At 36.4% G+C, this 18,579-nt stretch overlaps 1 protein-coding gene across 1 annotated transcript in view; it reads left to right on the top strand.

Annotated features, from left to right (window-relative positions):
• Positions 1 to 18,579, top strand: part of LOC106552522 (kalirin) — a 489,228-nt gene that overhangs the window by 451,466 nt on the left and 19,183 nt on the right. The window contains exons 29-33 of the mRNA XM_087707922.1: positions 2,976 to 3,087; positions 4,325 to 4,515; positions 4,790 to 4,891; positions 6,187 to 6,329; positions 7,426 to 7,528. Coding sequence (XP_087564048.1) covers positions 2,976 to 3,087; positions 4,325 to 4,515; positions 4,790 to 4,891; positions 6,187 to 6,329; positions 7,426 to 7,528 — 651 coding nt within the window. The remainder of the gene's footprint in view (positions 1 to 2,975; positions 3,088 to 4,324; positions 4,516 to 4,789; positions 4,892 to 6,186; positions 6,330 to 7,425; positions 7,529 to 18,579) is intronic.

Genomic DNA, 18,579 nt, shown 5'->3' with positions numbered 1-18,579 from the left:
TCCATTGGTTGATTGTTCTCACTGTCAGAAAGTTTCTCCTTATTTCTAGGTTGAATCTGTCCTTGTTCAGTTTCCATCCATTATTCCTTGTCTAGCCTTCAGGTACTTTGGAAAATAGCTTGACCCCTTCCTCTCTGTGGCAGTCCCTCAAATATTGGAACATTGTCTCCCCTGGTCCTTCTCTTCACTAGACTAGCCATGCCCAGTTCCTGTAACCGTTCTTCATATGTTTTAATCTCCAGTCATATAATCATCCTGGTTGCTCTTCTATGCACTTTTTTCTAGAGTCTCAACATCTTTTTTGTAATGTGGTGACCAAAACTGGATGCAGTACTCTAGATGTAGTCTTACTAAGGCTTTATAGAGTTTTTGGTCTTATTAAGATTAATTTCTGAACTACCAGTAGTTGAAGATGTTTATTAACTTACATTTCTTTTCTAATTGGTAAGCTTTCCATTTGTAAAATAAAAATATCTTCCCCCCTCCCCCATAAAGGGAGATACAAAAATCTAACCATATAAATTTCAAATATTTTTTGCCTTTGAGTCTGATTCAACCTGATCGTTGGTGTCTCAAAAAAAATCCACCCTGCAATAATTGGTGACAATGGTGGAATTCAAGGAGGCCTATTAATGATACAAATGAAAAGGAAAAAAGAATGGGCATTAGATAGTCCTCAACTAACAACCATTTGTTTAGTAATCAAACTTACCATGGCACTGAAAAGTGACTTATGACTGGGTTTTTTTTTTCAAATGACTATTGCAGCACCCCTGTGATCAAATGATCCAAATTTGGATGTTTGACAATTGATTCATATTTATGACAGTTGCAGTGTCCTTGGATCATGTGATCACCTTTTGCGACCCTCAGACAAGCAAAGTCAATGGGGAAGCCAGATTCGCTTAACAACCATGTTAGTAACTTAATAACTGCAATGATTCACTTGGCAACTGTGGCAAGAAAGGTCATAAAATGAGGCAAAACTCACTTAACAACCATCTCGCTTAGCAACATAAATTTTGGGCTCAGTTGTGGTCATATGTCAAGGACTACCTCTACAGAGAAAACAATTGGGAGCACATACATCTTCTACCCTGCAGGCACTGTCCAGAATATCGACCTCTGAAAACAGACATTGAACCAGAGTTTATACTCTGTAATTAGAGATGGAAAAGTCTGAGGGTACTGCTGCCCATGTTGATGCTAGGATTCCTTCTGTGGAAACTGAGGTCCTGCCTCAGCCTGTTAAGTCAAAGGAAGGATAGACAATTAGAAAAAGGGTTAGATCCTGCTTCCTGGGCTAATACTAGTTCAGAAATGCTGGAAATAGGAAGAAGAGACTTGGCTGATCAAGAAAGATGAAGATAAACCAATTGGGATGGAGGCTGAATAGAAAGATCAGTTGGAATCATGTAAGAGAGAGACATTAGAGAAGAGGTTAGGGCATTACTCAATCTAATAAAGGGAGCCAGGCTCAGAGAGGTCATTTTCTCCTTTCCCATTGGGTTCCCCATTGACTTTGCTTGTCATAAGTAAAGAAGGAAGACGGTGCCACTGATATAACAGAGAAGGAAGATATTAAAACATTTTACTAGGTTTGATCAGGTTGCTGCCTTATTTAAATAATCTAAGAATGAATAGTGACCCAGGTGGTAACTTAAGGCCAGTGGTGGGTTTCAACATTTTTTGGAACCCCTTTTGTAGGTGTGGCCTGCTTTGTGGGAGTGGCTTGCTGGCCATGTGGCTTGCCAGCCATGTGACTGAGTGGGAGTGGCTTGGCAGTCACATGGCTGAGTGGGCGTGGCCAACATGTAAAATGTGGTGAAACTCACTTAACAACGCTCTTGCTTAGCAAATGTTGGCTCAGAAACTCTGGCATTTGAAGCACACAAGTCTTAAAGCTGTCAAGTAACAAGACCTTTGCATCCCTAACCCTTTAGAAAAAAAATCCCAGGGGTGTTCAAACTTGACAGCTTTAAGACTTGTGGACTTCAACTCCCAGAATTCCTCCTCTCGCTCTTCATCTTGATGATGTGCGGACGGGCAGGGGGAGGGAGCTGGAGCCGGTTCTAAATGACACTGTAGATTTGTGGAACCTCTTCTATAGAAGAGTTTAGAACTGGCAGGAACCCACCCCTGCTTAAGGCCCAGTTTAATAGACAAGGCCTTTCATCCAGGATTGGCAAGCCTAGGTTGACAAAGCCGAGGTATTGCATAGAACTGTCTGCATATATATCTCCCTCTCTACTTTCCAATGGATGCCAGGGTTAACTTAGGGTTGCTATAATTCTTTTCTTTAGTTAGAATCAAGACTTACAACTATATGCACTTCTATAAGGCTATGTCATCTCAAAATCTTAGACAGATATTTTGACTATTGGTATAATTTTATTTACAGTTCCTGGAAGAAAAGTCACTGACCTAGGTGGTATACAACATGATTTTTTGGCTCATTATTTACACTCTCTGAGTTTTTATTTACTTTAGTAAATAATAATTTACTTTAGTAAAATTTATCCTTGATACTGACCTTCATGGCTATTAGAATAATTAGAATAATCCCTCTTCCCAACCTTTTTGGAAAGGCTTGGGTAAAAGACCATTTATCCTGGTTAACTAAGTAATAGTATAGTAGTATATCATATCAAATTACCTATTCCATGGAAATATTTAATCTTCTCAGTTATCAGGGGAACTGAAACAACACTCTGCTACACAATCTATAAAATGGGAATGTTGAATCAGACTTAATAACCCCTTAATTATGAAACTGTTGCAGTTGCTTTAATAAGAGAACTTGTTGTCTCCTGGCTGTCACAGTTCCTGAAGTATATAAAAAGACACTCAAGTATTTGACAATTGCCATAGCTATGAAGAAAGTAACTTACAGCCTGCAAATGACTTGATTGGCTGCAATCACAAGGGAAGAAACTTATCCAGGGGTTTTGTTTTGTTTATGCATTTTTTTCCAGGAGCTTTTAACATGCTGTGAAGAAGGAAAAGGAGAGCTCAAGGATGGTTTGGAAGTGATGCTTAGTGTTCCCAAGAAAGCCAATGATGCCATGCATGTAAGCATGCTGGAAGGTAAGTAAATATTAATCTGCCAGAAAGGAGAACGGGCATGGATATGACAGGCTGTAGATATAAGGCTATATATATGTATTTTTCAGAGCATAAGATACACCTTTTTCCCTCAAAAAAGGGAGGGAAGGTGCATCTTATACTCTGAAAAATACAGTACATATCAAAAAAGAGGGTGTAAATCTGGGTGTGTCTTATACACTGAATGCAGCATTTTTTTGCCTCCCAAAACCCCGCCCCTTTGCAAAAATGGCCATGCATAGCCTTAGGAGGTTTTCAGAGTGCTCTGAGGGCTCCTGCCCCCCCCAAAACAAGCAAAAAATGGGCTGTTGCTTTGTTGTTTTTACCCATCCAGCCCCCCGAAGCACTCTATAAGCCTCCTAAAGGCTATGCATGCCCTTTTTTTGACAAAAAACGGGCCCGTTTTACAAAAAACAGACCATTTTTTGCTTGTTTTGGGAGGCAGCCCCCAGGAGCACTTTACAAGCCTCCTACAGTCTATGCATGCCTTTTTTTGGACAAAAAAATGGGCCCGTTTTGGGAGGTCTGCAGAGTACATAAACTTTTTTAAAAAATTTGCCTCTTCAAAATCTTGGTGTGTCTTATACTCCTAAAAATATGGTATTTGTCTGTCTTACTGATAACTATGAAGTAGTTAATAATGAACAACTATGAGGAATAACAGAATTAAACACCCTGGAAGAGGTCTTTTAGTCTAACCCCCTGCTCAGGCAGGAACCCCTATACATTTCAGACAAATGGTTGTCCAATCTCTTCTTTAAAACCTCCAGTGTTGGAGCACCTCGCATCCAATTGCAAAAGGCATTAGGAATGTTCATATCATGAACTGCATTACTCATTCTTAGGGCCACCTTTTAGAAATACCTAAGTGTGCCTTTACAAATCTCCAATTGTTAAACTTTGTCCATTTTAAGGAGTACCTGAATCTTCCTTGGACATCAATTTGCTATTTCCATTCTCCCTCATTGCATAATATATTTTTGTACCTTTGATTGTTTTTATTTACATTTGAATTTCCATCCAAATGCTAAAGAGCTGTTATTCCTTCACCATACCTCCGAGTCTCATCTGGATGCACATTCCAAGTAGGTCCTCTGATATATTGAGAAAGACCATTCTTCCACCAAGCTCAGTACTATCTAGCCATGGATAGAGTGTGGGTTTTTGAAACCAATGTTACGAGTGTTTCTTTTTTCATTTTTGTTTGTATTTATCACAGGATTTGATGAAAATTTGGATGTTCAGGGAGAACTGATTCTTCAGGATTCATTCCAAGTATGGGATCCCAAATCTCTCATCCGGAAGGGTCGTGAGAGACATTTGTTTCTCTTTGAAATCTCTCTAGTTTTTAGCAAAGAGATAAAAGATTCTACAGGACATACTAAATATGTTTACAAGAACAAATTACTGGTAAGTCTGCAAGGATGTTTATGCGCTTCAGGACTTTATTATGTTGGGGGTGGAAGATAAATCAAGCTTTCTGTTTGTTTCTACATGATCGTACTTTACATTGATTCATTTTATTGTACTTTACTAAAGTAGAAATGGTTAATAAAGATATGAAAGAGCTTAAAAATGTATTTATTATTAAATTTGTAGCATAAAAATGTACTTAGCCATTATAAATGAATCATTCAAAAATTCATGAACATATCAGTTTCAGCTACATGTTCTTTCCTTACAGACCTCAGAATTGGGAGTAACAGAGCATGTGGAAGGTGATCCATGCAAGTTTGCCTTATGGTCTGGACGGACTCCCTCTTCGGATAACAAAACAGTGTTAAAAGTAAGTCTCCAAAATTATTTTCCACTATCTCCAATGCTTTATATATTTTTTTCTTCAGTAGAAACATCCAGATCAATAATCACAACCTGGGGCCTTTTCCCATCCAATTGAACTTACACAGAGACCCATTTCAGATCTTGCTACTCAGTATATGAAACTGTGGGACAAGTGTACATAGTAGATGTAAAAGGTGAGGTAGTTTACACACACATGCCATACATTCATAAGTAATGTGAGCTTCACTTCATACATCAGGGATTCTAGTCTATTCAACATAATGCTATTTGAATGCATTAGTCCATCTGTTTTAGTTACCACATACACAATACATCAAAATAATTGGGTAAAGCATAGAGTGTATTTGTTCAATCTGCAACAATCATTCTATATATCAGGCACCAAAGCCTACATACAACAATATATGCACCATACATTAGGAAGTAGCCTTTAGCTGCTGCTAATTTGTTCTCACTTCCAAGGCTATCTTCATCAAGCATTCAGATTTCATTCTTAATTTTACTCTAGTTCTTCTCATTGTTTGAATTTAGTTTAACTGGCTGTAATCCAGTATATGATCATATATAGGTACATGGTTTTATACATAAACTATGTTTTTTTACCATGTTCCCATTTTTTTATAATTTGCCCTAGTGGTTTTTAACAATAGTTTTAAAACTATTTTTAAGAATAGTTTTTTTAAAAACTATCACTAGGGGACGACCTCATTAAAACATGTAACATTGGAAGGAAATTACCCTAAGCTTCATTAGATTAGAATGAAATGATCTGCTGTTTTAACACAGTGTGGAGCAAACAATACTATTTATTTTTTTACTGATCGTAGCAGAAGTTACTTATTTATTTATTATTTATTTATTTAAAAGCTACCATAAGACAAATAGCTTTCTTAGTGCTAATGGTTTTTTTTAGGTTAGGGTCATTTTACAAAGCTCCATCATTTTAGAGGCTTTGTTTGAGAAACTAGTAATAGAAGAACAATTTCCCCTCTGTAAGCATATTATACATATTACATATGGGTGTGTGTATACTGGGTTGGGTTGTGTCATATTATATATCACACACACACATACAATACATATATTATTTTATCTTTATCTGCCTTTCTTTTACTAGCAATGTACTTTTAGCACATGAACTTCTGCTGTCTTATCAAGAAAACTGTTCTGTTAGTTAGGCAAATGAATGAAAGCAACTTTTAAAAAGAACCAAAATACAGGACCCTACTTGAGAAATACTGCAATTCTATCTTCTGCCTTTTCTGTTCAAATGTTTAGGCAACCAGTATTGAAACTAAACAAGAATGGATTAAAAATATTCGAGAAGTGATACAAGAAAGAATGATACATTTAAAAGGAGCTTTGAAAGAGCCAATCCAGCTCCCCAAAACCCCAGCCAAGCAAAGGAACAACAGTAAGAGGTAATCTTAATCGTTTTGTGAATGTTCTATATAAAACAACTGTTTTGCCACAGAAAGACTGGATCTGCACTATGAATTCAATCTGGATTTAAACCATTGTTGAATAACAATATAAGTAGATCCACATACCATGATAAGCCACACACACCACACACATACACACACCTAAACCAGATCATAGCTTAATGAACTACACCAGTATAAGTTATATAAGAACTCTTGCACTTTGTAGATCAAGTTTAGACTTTCTGAGCAGTAGTTGGGAAATATAATTGGTGAAAATAGTTTTTAGCTTATAAAAATGTTTAATGAGGTAATGCTTAGTCAGATCTGTCTGTGTGTTTCTGTCTGTCTGTATCTGTATCTAAATCCATCTACTTGGATTTAGATTATGTACTTTATTTTGGTAGGATTAAAATGGTGTTAAAGCAATGGCCCATGAGTACTTACACACAAGTAGATGCTAACCTTCCCTAGAAGTTGGTGTATTAATAGTCTGTACTGATTACATTAGATTATTGATAACATACTTTACAAGAGTCATGTCCTCTATTTTTTTAAACAAAAAAGTTCTAGCATTGAAGTTCCTTACAGTAGCATCCTATAAGCAGAAATTGGAATGAAGGGTGGAAAATACTCCATAGGATTTCAAATTATCAGAAATATTTTAAAAGGAGAATAAATTAGTTTGTTCATATTTTATATTTTTCAAAGTTTGATAGCTGCATCATTTAAACCACAGAACACGTGAGAACTGAGGTATTGACATCAGTTTTGCAAAACAGCTAGGCTATAATTTAGATGGCTGGGTTTGGTTAAGTGAGAAAGCCAAGCAGAACAGGTCATTGGCCTGCCACATTCATTATGGAGCTATTTTGAGATATGTTGCTGTCACTATATAAACCTGGAATAGTCAGTTTTAAAGAGCAAAAGTGGTTATTATGCACTAACCACACTGTAGGGGTGACATCAGCATTCTAAATTACAGACTAAGTTGTAACACATGTGTGATCAGCTGAACAAATTCTTCTTCACACTGTGCCTGAACACTTTTCAAATTCATTCAAGAAATTTCTTCCTGTTTTTTCCTCTGCAGAGAGGGAGGAGAAGATGCCGACAGCCAAGGAGATGGAAGCAGTCAGCCTGACACGATTTCAATTGCATCCAGGACTTCTCAGAATACAGTAGACAGTGACAAGGTAGGATTTATTCTTGAAAATCTGACATCTCTAAAACACAGAAGAACAGGTGAGAAACAAAAATTGAGGGGCATTTCTTCATAGAATTAGGTGCCCGGCAAATGTTAGTAATAATAGCTGAGAAATAAAACTATAGATTGTGTCATATGCCAATTGTCACATAGAATGTATATTTCTAAGTGGCTGTCTACTCACTGCAACTATAGGCATGCAGGAAAAGTCAATTATGCATACATTGAAATCCTGGATAATTTTTTATCGGTGGGGGTGGGAGTAGCAAGTGTTTTTAAAATAATACCTTTAAGAGAATCACCAAGATTCTGCGTGATGTGTATGTTGACCTTCATAAGGGAAGAGCTTAAGTGTCTTTCACGCTTTATTGGAATATATGGAACACATACTGCTTCTGAACAAAGATAGGAAGGATGGCAGAAAAAGGACAGAGAGTCATTGGCAAATTAGGAGGGCCAGTTTGACTTCGGAGAAGTCACGGCAAAACCACAATGTTTTGGGTTTTGTTTGTTTCAGTGAAGCTACCAGTTGTCCCCTTGAACAGTTTGCTATCTTTGTTTGGTTTTAAAGGTATGAATGTTGGGCTGGCGATGCTATGCAAGCTGAAGATTTGTGCTATGGTAGCCTCATTTGCCTTTTCAGAAAGCAGAACTCGGAAGACACAGCACAGGTGTGTGTGTGTGTGTGTGTGTGTGTGTGTGTGTGTGTGTGTGTGTGTGTGTGTGTGTTCATATTTGCTGCAAGCTTTCCAGAGAAAATTGGAGGGCATTGGGGATAGATTGACAAAGAAGTTGGGCTATTCGGCTTCAGGATTAGAGCTTGGTACAGATAGACTACAAGCCTTTCAAAGCTAATCTTCAAGGGCACAGGCTATCAGTTGTGAAAACTGGTGCACATTTTAAAATATGAGGCCCAGAGTTTAAATCCAAATTGCATTGTAGAATGATGAAAACATTGTTTGGATGAACTAGAAGGCAAGAATTTTCTTTGCTATAATTTTTTGCTCTAATTTTTTCTCTCCACTCCACAACTAAAATTTCATGTGTTTCAAATTAAATTTTCATTTGATATGTGGCCCGATGTTACTTTCAAAAGGAGCAAAGATATAAAACTTTATTGCCTGAATAAATATTCTATGTGTGGGATATTTGGAAATGGCGTTGATGATAATGCTATGCCATGTTCTCTGTTTGGAGAACCAGTCTGGGTTGCAGCAATAAATCTTAAATGACCAATTTATATAATATTTCTAAATTACACAAATAATATCTGCCTTATAGATATATGCCAGTATAATTGGTTTCTTTCCCAAATAAAGTGTGAATAGTATTATCTTTTGTAGTCAATAAGCTCAGCAAATACATGGATCATGTGCAGTCTGAAAGCTTCATGTCTTTATTTATTTTGAGACCATTTCTTCTATTTACTTTGTTTTTATGATTAGAGATAAGTAAACTCATTAATTATGTTGGTTGCACAATACTTTCATTTAAGAAATAGTCAAGATTTTAGAAAAGCAACTGCCGGTGGCAGTCACAGAGGAGGTCAAAACAAGTAAGAGCTGCAAGGTTAAATCCTTTGTATGTGCATGCAATATCAATAGTCACACAAAAGGCCGGAGTTTAGACCCGTGATGACAAACCTGTGGCACACATGCCCGAAGTAGCATGCAGAGCCATGATACCTAGCATATGTGGCATCACCCATTCTTCTTCTAGGTTTCTGGCATGCATGCGCATGCAATGATCTTCTGGCCTTTGTGTGTGTGTGGCAGCGCCGGAAACTGGAAGAGCTGGTCTTCCATTTTCCGGCATGAGCATGCATGCTGTCCAGCTGATCATTACATGTGCATGCACGCCAGTAACCGGAAGACTTGCTGGCTGGCATGCATGTACATGCCAGAAATCAGAGGTTCATTTTCTCATGTGTGCATGCCCTCTGGGCAGCTCCTCGTCCGAGTCATGTTCATGACAAGCGCACAAGCATACACCCTTTTTGGCACCCAGATTTCATCAGGTTCACCATCACTGGTTTAGACCGTAGTCTTACCTGTTTTCACCCCCTCTGTGGATTGCTATTGTCACAGCCAAAGACTGTTGTCTTGATTTGTGCATATTTCAGGTATGATAAGTAAAGGAATTGGTTTATTCCTATCACTTTGCTGCTATTCATTTTCAGCACAACAGGGGAGACTTCTCTCATTCAGAATGCGGCAACAAGAGCAAATTTGGCCTCTGTGATTTTCCATTTATTCTTCCTCAATCAACACCTCAGTTGCCACGCAACATACTGATACAGCTAAATTCTGGCTTTCCACATTCTTAACCCTTTGTTCAGGAATTGTCTTACTGGCAGAAGACTCTCAAAGACAGTATAGCAAGAGTAGCTTCTTTACCAGGAACAAGAATGAAGGAACCAGGAACAAGTCACTGCCTTTGCCCACTGCAACATATAAAAATAATAATCTTATCCAAATCTGTGCTCCATGATTTAAATTCTAGACTTTTTTTCTCCAGCATTTTAAATCGGAAGCTTGACCATTATAACAGTTGTCATTAGCATGGAAATTATTTGTTCCTGCCTCACCAGCTTCATTTATTCTAGTATGTTTCCACTTTTGCAGTAATATAATTTTTAGTACAATTATTTCCTTAATGTTCCTTTGGATTCCATGCTGTGGTAACATTTAAATTGCACATTGGCACCAGTACATGTACCTATATATAGCAAAAAAAATGATACAGACTCATCACCATATGTGTCCTCTACACAGTTACTTTCTTTGGTACCCCTCTGCAAAAGCTAAGGGTTAGTGAATGCAATGAGAAACTTGTAAATTTAAATCAGTCATAACCACACAATAATGCTTAACACTGTAGTTGGCATGCTTCTAACACTTCCATTTGCCATTGTCAAACTATTCAACACCATGCTTTTTCCAGCCTACTTTTCATAGTCTAAGATCATCGTAGAAGTTTTGTAAATAAAATTCTAGGATACACCATTTCCTCTGTCTAGGGTAGGCTGTAACATATCAAATAGGAATGGATGATTTTGCTTTCTATTACAGTTCACTTTTCACTTTGTCTTAGTTTTACAACAGTTTCTTATTTCTTTTTAATTGTCACTGATAGTCCTTGATTTACAGCTACAATTGAGCCCGACATTTCTGTTGTTAAATGAGGAAATTTCTGTTGTTAAATGAGTTTTGCCCCATCTTACGACCTTTCTTGCCATAGTTGTTACATGAATCCCCACAATTGTTAAAATACTAACGTGGTTGTTAAGTCAGTCTGACTTTGCTTGTCAGAAGGAGAAGACATGACCTTGGGACACAGCAATGGTCATAAGTATGAACCAATTGCCAAACATCTGAATTTTGATCACATGACCATGGGAATGCTGCAACGGTCATGAATGTAAAAAACGCTGCAATTTTGAATGGTCAGTAAATGAACTGTTGTAAATTGGGGACTCCCTGTATTTGAAATCCTGAATGTTTTTAATATGTGCATGTTAAACACACATAATCATATGAAATTGACCCTCTTTTCATTACATTCTTCCCTAATTTAATAACATCCCTAATATTTTAATTTATTTTTATTTTTATTGATTTTATTATAAATTATTTGATTGTTGTGAGTCATCTAAGTTATTAAGAGATAGGTGGCATACAAATAAACAAATTTTTGATTAATATAATATTTTCTTAACATATTTTATCTATTTTTATCAAGCCCCTGAATTGTGAAATTTAGAGAAGTGCAAAGCTATACAGATAATTGCAATCTGTTCATTCAGTCTTACTATAATCAAATTTCTCTTCTATTTCTATATAAGAAGGGGAATTGGGATCCATTTCTGAAATCCATTCAGAATGAGCTTTAGAATAATGGTCTTTTTTTTAAAGGAAGATTAAAATACTTCAGTTTCTTAAACTATTAATTTGAAGCAGCAGGAAGTCATTTCTTCACATTTAGTTGGCAGAGAGTCAGAAATTTGGCATGAGTGAGAATAAATTCTCCTGTTGCTATTGAGTTTTTTCACTATTTATATAAGCAAATAATCCACAGTGTGAGCCAGAAGTATAAATTTAGATTATAGCCATCTGCTTTTAAACAGAGTTTAACCAGCAGCTTTCTGAATGTGCAATGCCACCTTATGACCCACCCCCCATTTACACACATAAAACTATCCATGTGATTTGCCCCCATCTCCCAGCATGGGCTTCAATTGAGTGTGATGCCTGAATGTGTTGATCATCAAAGCATTTGCTTGGGTGGAAAGCAATATATACAAATGAATCAATAATGCAGCAGTTTGATTCTTGCTTCCTACACTCAAGACTTATGAGAAATGCTATTTTGACATTGCCACATTTGGGGTTCTGTGTTGAATGGGAGAGCTAGGTGCTTTCAGTGTTTGTGAAGTTTACCCTTCTAACTGTAATAATTTGGGTTTGAATGATCCTATATGTTGCCACCTAGAGGACAGTATATACGTTAATAGTAACTTCACAGGGTTCTTTTTCAATATCACTTCCTCCATCTTTTGAAAAAAATCATTGCTATGTGCAGTCATTAAGAGGATAGGGAAACGTTGCAGGATAGCCTGCTGCATCTTTTATTTGCGTGATTCAACTGCTATTCCTTCAATATATTCCTGCAGATCATCAAAAGATGAACAATGTAAGTTTTTATTATATAGCTAGTTTTATGCTGTGAATAGTTTGCAGAATGCATTTCAATAGAATGTGAGAGAAGAGAGAGGGCAGGTGCTTGTGTTTGTTTTGCAGAAACAAAGATAGGAAGGTGTTGTTATTGTTAGTTGTGAAGTCATGTCCAACCCATCGCGACCCCATGGGCAACATTTCTCAAGGCCTTCTTGTCCTCCACCATCCCCCGGAGTCCATTTACGCTCATTCTTATTGTTTCGGTGACTCCATCCAGCCACCTCATTCTCTGTTCTCCCTTCTTCTTTTGCCCTCAATCTTTCCCAGCATTAGGCTCTTCTCCAGTGAATCCTTCCTTCTCATTAGGTGGCCAAAGTATTTAAGTTTCATCTTCAGGATCTGACCTTCTAAAAAGCAGTCAGGATTGATCTTCTCTAGGACTGACCAGTTTGATTGCCTTGCAGTCCAAGGGACACACAGAAGTCTTCTCCAGTACCATAATTCAAAGGCCTCAATTCTTTGATGCTCAGCTTTTCTTATGAGCCAACCTTCACAGCCATACAGTGCAACTGGGAAACCCACAGCCTTGACTATATGATAGGAAGGTACAGAAGATGTAATGGAAGATGAGAAGAACTGTGTTAGATATTGACGTGTTATGTCCTTTCCCAGGCATATTTATTCAATAGCTTCCTCACTAATCTAAACATGATACTGCTGATCTTGAGGTTTGCTAATGGAAACACAACTTCTGACAAAAATCAGACTCACTAAAAGGATAAGTATAAAACCATCACAAATATGTTTATCAAGTAGCAACAGCAATAGCAGTTAGACTTATACACTGTTTCACGGTGCTTGTTACAACCCTCTCTAAGTGATTTACAAGTCAGCAACAATCTGTGTCCTCATAGTACCTCAGGTATTAAGCACAAATGGTAGGCTTGCCTCTGAGAACAAAAAGATGGAATCTTCGTATGGACTTCATCTTCCTATTCAGATATTCTACATATACCTGCCATGAAAACCAGAAGAGACTGGAATTTTGTCAACAAACTGGTAATCCTTGATTTATGACCACAATTGAGCCCAAAATATATGTTGCTAAGTAAAATATTTGTTAGCTGAGTTTTGCCCCATTTTACAATCTTTCTTGCTACAGTTGTTAAGTGAATCACTGGAGTTGTTAATTTAGTAACCCATTTGTTAAATGAATCTGGTTTCCCCATTTTACTTTGCTTATCCCAAAGGGGATCACATGGCCCTGGAACACTGCAACTGTCATAAATATGAACCAGTTGCCAAACTGAATTTTGATCATGTGACTACTGGGATGCTGCAATGTTGTAAGTGTGAAAAACGATCGTAAGTCCCTTTTTTCAGCAACATTGTAACTTCAAACAGTCACTAAATGAACTGTTGTAAGTTGAGGACTACTTGAACTGTCCATCCTTAGTTTCCGTGCCTACACAGTCTCCATGCCCACACAGATGAAAATATCAGCTAAGGATTCTTCAGTTTGTGGCTCTGCTGCAACTATTTTTAGATTTGTTGATTATTTTTTTTAGCTCAGCTGTATAATTTATATTTTGAATTCTCCCTAATGGTTCTGCATTGTACATTGTTTTAGGAGTCCTTTGCTATTAAAAATGACTAATATATTCCTAATAAATACATAAAAACTTAGCAGTCGCTTTGCTACCATTGTATAAAGTATACTAGGGAAAGGAAAACTCTGAAATTGACACTACATAAATTTACAACAAAATGTTACTAGAATACAATTTTGCAGTAGCAAAATGCAATCAAAAGTTAAGAAGAATGTTAATGTTGAAAGCAAGCAGCCTTATCTTTTATCTCAGATTTTCCAAGAACTACACATATTTGATCATGGTTAAGTTGATAACTTCTAAAGCAATTAATATTAAGTTTAAAAAGATTTAACCAATTTTGGGATAGCATGGAAACCATGACAATTGGGATTATTTCCAACTTCTTAAAAAGTGGCCTTATTACAGGAAGAGTAAGAGCCTTCCAAACTGTTGGAATACTGCCTCTTTATAGCAATGTATTTGAAGTTTCCTTCCTCCTTCCCTCCCTCCCTCCTTCAGCTTCTTTTGTTGGGTCTTGATGACAGACTGATGGAGACCAACAATTATTAATTTTATTTAGTGTAGTAGCATAGCAGTTATCTTACTCAGTTGCTTAGTAAGAAATCAATATACAAGACTAGCATGATGTCATTGTATTTAAGTTTAATCACTTCTCAAGATGTGAAGTCCTTAGTAATCCTAAGAATACTTGTCAAGAAATTCACTCAGTTATTTTCTGTTGTAGGTATATATGTACCTCATTTATTTTATCAGCTGGGCATTTTTTGATAACTTTATAGAATATGTTCCAAATTATATTTATCTTGGATGAGGGGTATTATTTTTCAGTGAATTATATATATGCCTGATTAGGTAACAAATATACTGGTTGTTTCACAAATTCAGCAAATCAGAATGTTGAATTTAGGGAATTTAGTATAACAATCTTGGGTAAATTTGTTGGTCAAAAGATTGAAAATGTCAAACTTCTTGAATGAAAATGGCGATGATGCACTGGATTAAAAGATTACTAAAAAAAAGGAAAGCTTCGGAGATGTAATTGCATACCTTTAAAAGACCATTACTAATTACTGCATTTCCCCCATAAAAAGCTACATTTGATCTAAAGGATTAAGATTTTGTAGACATGGTCATGTGTGCAGTATAAACCATAAAAAAGATTTTATAATAACCACCATCTGATCTTAAGTTGGTCCATTTAGTTATATGTTAACTTTTCCTTCTGTCCAAGTATCACTGAATATTTTAGGAAAAAGATTAAATGAATGATTCTTAACAAAGCTACATGGACAGAAATATTGAATACGCATGTAGTGAATACACTTCTTCTATTGCAGGGCAGATGATCTTGTCAATAAGTTTAAAACACAATTTCTAATTTAGGTTTAAAATAATATTGCTGTATTTACAGGTTTTAAATTAGAGTGCTGTAATTAGAAAGATATTATTACTTTGAATCGTAATAGGTCACACTGTTCTTATAGCTGGTCATTTTGTCCTTTTTCATGGCCTTTGTATCATTTTATAAGCCTTTACTTCTGAATATCTGCAAGCTACATTTATTTGCCAATGAAGATAGCATTTTATATATTTGAGAATAAAATCTGATTTAAAGAGATTTTACAATGTTTACACTATATGTTTTAGTTGACTCCTGGGAGTACGGGTAGTCCCTGATATCCAGCCAAAATGGAGTCTTCCCATTAATGGTTGCAAATCAAGATAGTTGTTAAACAACTTACCCTGAGGCACCTTATACTTTGCTTAATAACCCCATCCCTCCTCTCCCCAGTGAGATTATTAAACTGAGTATAGGTGCCTCAGAGGTGGTAGAAGCTTTGTAGGGGGGGGTCTAGTGCAGGCCCAGGCCACTGGCTTCAGGTTTTCCAAAGCTTCTCCTATTTTCTAAGGCAGGGGTCTTCAAATTATGGCCTGCGGGCCAGATATGGCCCGCCAAAGCTATTAATCCAGCCTATTGTACATAGAGTGGGAAGATACTTGTAAAAGTTTAAAGGCTTTAACAAACAGTATCTTTTCCAATGTACTTAACAGTTAGTCAGCATTTCAAAGGGCTTTTATTGCAGATTCTTTCGTTAATCATTTCTACACCAGCTTACCCACCCACCAGATTTGTTCAGGAGAAATTCATACAAAGGTTTGACCAACAGGTTATTCTAAAGTGTTAGGTAAACATCCTGGTAGATTTACTGGGATATTTTCCCCCCACTTGGAGTAAATTTAGATCCAAATAAATGGTAGACAGTATTGCCGCATAAGAAAAGGTGTACTTATTCCTCAAAAATATACATATAATAAAATGTAATAGGGTGTCCCCCCCCCCCCAAGCCAATTTTCCATATTTTAGTATTAGTTTAGTGCAGATAATGAAAAGATTGGAAACAATCCAAATGTTTGAATTGATCAAATATTCTTAGCTATCCAATCCCTTGTCACTCAGAAAAAAGTCATATTAAAAATTAATATCCGCATCAAATGTCTTTTGCATTTAAGCCTTCTCTCTACAATGCTAAAAGTCAAGTTTGTGGGGTGTTTGCTACTACACATAATTGTTGCTGTGGCATCTGCAAATCACAAGATAATGCTGTAGAACATGTGATCTTGCTGTAAGCAGAGTGGCTGTCTCTGAAACCGTAGGTCCTAGCGCAGATGGTACAAAGTCTTTCTTCATAAATGATAGTGAAATACAAAATAAGCCTATTAAACTTCACTAAGCAATCGGACCAGGAAGAGGTGGCAGAGGAAAAGGAAAAGAAATAGAAACCTTTTCAGTTTTGCCTTCAGTTCAAGAAGCTGCTGCCAACAAAGCAGCAAAATGTTTAAATGGATCCGTTTGAAGCAATCAAAACCGATCAAGAAAGTGAGTATAACCTGAACCCCCTCTCTTTTTTCATACTGTATCTCACATTGGATAAAAAAATCTTACTCGTGACGTAGTCAGCTACTAAAATAGCTCAATCAGAAAACACCCCATTGCAATTCATTGGTTTCAGTAGGAGAGAGGAATATAGTTTATTTTCTCTCTGTTGCGAAAGCTAGATTTCATTTTATTTAGATTTATAACTTCGTATATGAAGGTTTGTTTTTTAATTGAAAGGTCATTTGTGAAAATGGACTACTGTAGTATTTGCATTCCTACAGAAAAAGTTTTAGAGGCAATTCTGTGTTGCTGCTCCTATATTATTCAATCAAGCACATCTAGAAAACGAACAGAAAAGTCAATGTACTTTCTCATGTTATTCACATAATTATCCTGCTCATCATAAGCGAGTAGCAGCAGGGGCAAAACTTTCAGAAATTATCTACCTGCTACTAAGCAAACTGGGTTTTGTTTCATTTTTTTGTAAATATGAAATATGAACATATGTGGAAACTTTACTAAAGTGAATTAATGCATTATTATGGTCTTGAATTGTGATAGAACTATTGTAATAGTTACTGTTACAATATCAAGTAGGAATGTCGTATTTCATCATTACATTCTATCCAGTAATTTTTACATAAGGATATTAAAATAAGTTGTTGATATGATTATAACTAGGGGCCAGTATAACTTTTACTGCTTTTTTGCATTTGTTCTGGTTGAAAGACAGCTTTTTTTGCAATGGTAATTCAAAACTTTCAAATTCAAAACCCTGATCATAGTGCTGTCAAAACACATAACAGCAAGGTGTAGGTAGTCTGGTAGCCAGAAGGCAACATAATGTGAACTTTCCCTATCGCTGACCCTGATTAAAAGGAGAGCATGAATAAATTCTCATTCTGTCGCTGATCGCCTTCAGACTGGTAATAAAGCTAGCCACACCTTCTCTATCTTTAAAAAAAAAATCAGGGTAAAGAAATATACTGGAAGAGCCTTAGAGCTTATAGTTCCTGTAACCTTCTATTTGATTTGTTTCGTTTCATGAAAGTTTATATGTTATGCATACACAGCATCACCATATGAGAATACAACAACAAATGAATTGAAATGTATAAAACTAATATTTTAGCTAATAATTTACACAATAATATCTATGTGATCAATATTTGGGGACATTGTAATGAAATATTGCCATTTCTGCATTTAGCATTTCCAGTTATCAGTAATGATAAAACAAGGTTTTTTTCCTCTCCTATCATGTACAATTGGATGATAATGTAGTAACTCGTGGTGTAAGAAGCAACAGTGGCATCAGCGTCTAATGACCACGATATTGAACATATTTTAAGCATATTTGTGGTTTTTTTATGTTTTTGTTATGGGTAAGATGCATATTTATTTATTTAGATCAATTTAGAATTAGTTTATATGATTGCTCCTTGCTTGTTTCTTCTTAAGTTATCATACTATGAAGGCTTAATTGCAAAGCAGGAATTTCCTGGTTTAAACCTAATTTGTGTTATAAATACCCTACTATTCATTAAACACTCACAGAGAATGTGTTTGTTTTTGTGTATGCACATCTTTGAGTCAGTGTTGATTGCTGATAACAACCTCGACAAGCCCATGCAATTATCTTGGCAAGATTTCAGCAGTGATTTAATGTTGCCTTACTGGGCTTCTCCTAGAGCTGAGAGAGAGAGTCCTCATCCTAGATCACTAAGCTGCTTGTTTGCCTAAGGTAAAAGTAGAAGTTATTTCTAGTCTAATGCCTTAAGCTCTATACCAATATGTATGTAGTGTATTAGAGCTGTGATGGCGAACCTGTGGCATGCATGCCTGAAGTGGCATGCAGAGCCATTTCGCCCGG

This window comes from Thamnophis sirtalis, unplaced genomic scaffold (assembly GCF_051295495.1).
Source record: "Thamnophis sirtalis isolate CommonGarterSnake01/CBP01778 unplaced genomic scaffold, rThaSir2_p1.2 scaffold_1, whole genome shotgun sequence".
In the NCBI taxonomy this organism is placed as follows: Eukaryota; Metazoa; Chordata; class Lepidosauria; order Squamata; family Natricidae; genus Thamnophis; species Thamnophis sirtalis.
The sequence above is the reverse complement of the archived record's forward strand: the minus strand, read 5'-3'. Positions and strand labels throughout refer to the sequence as shown.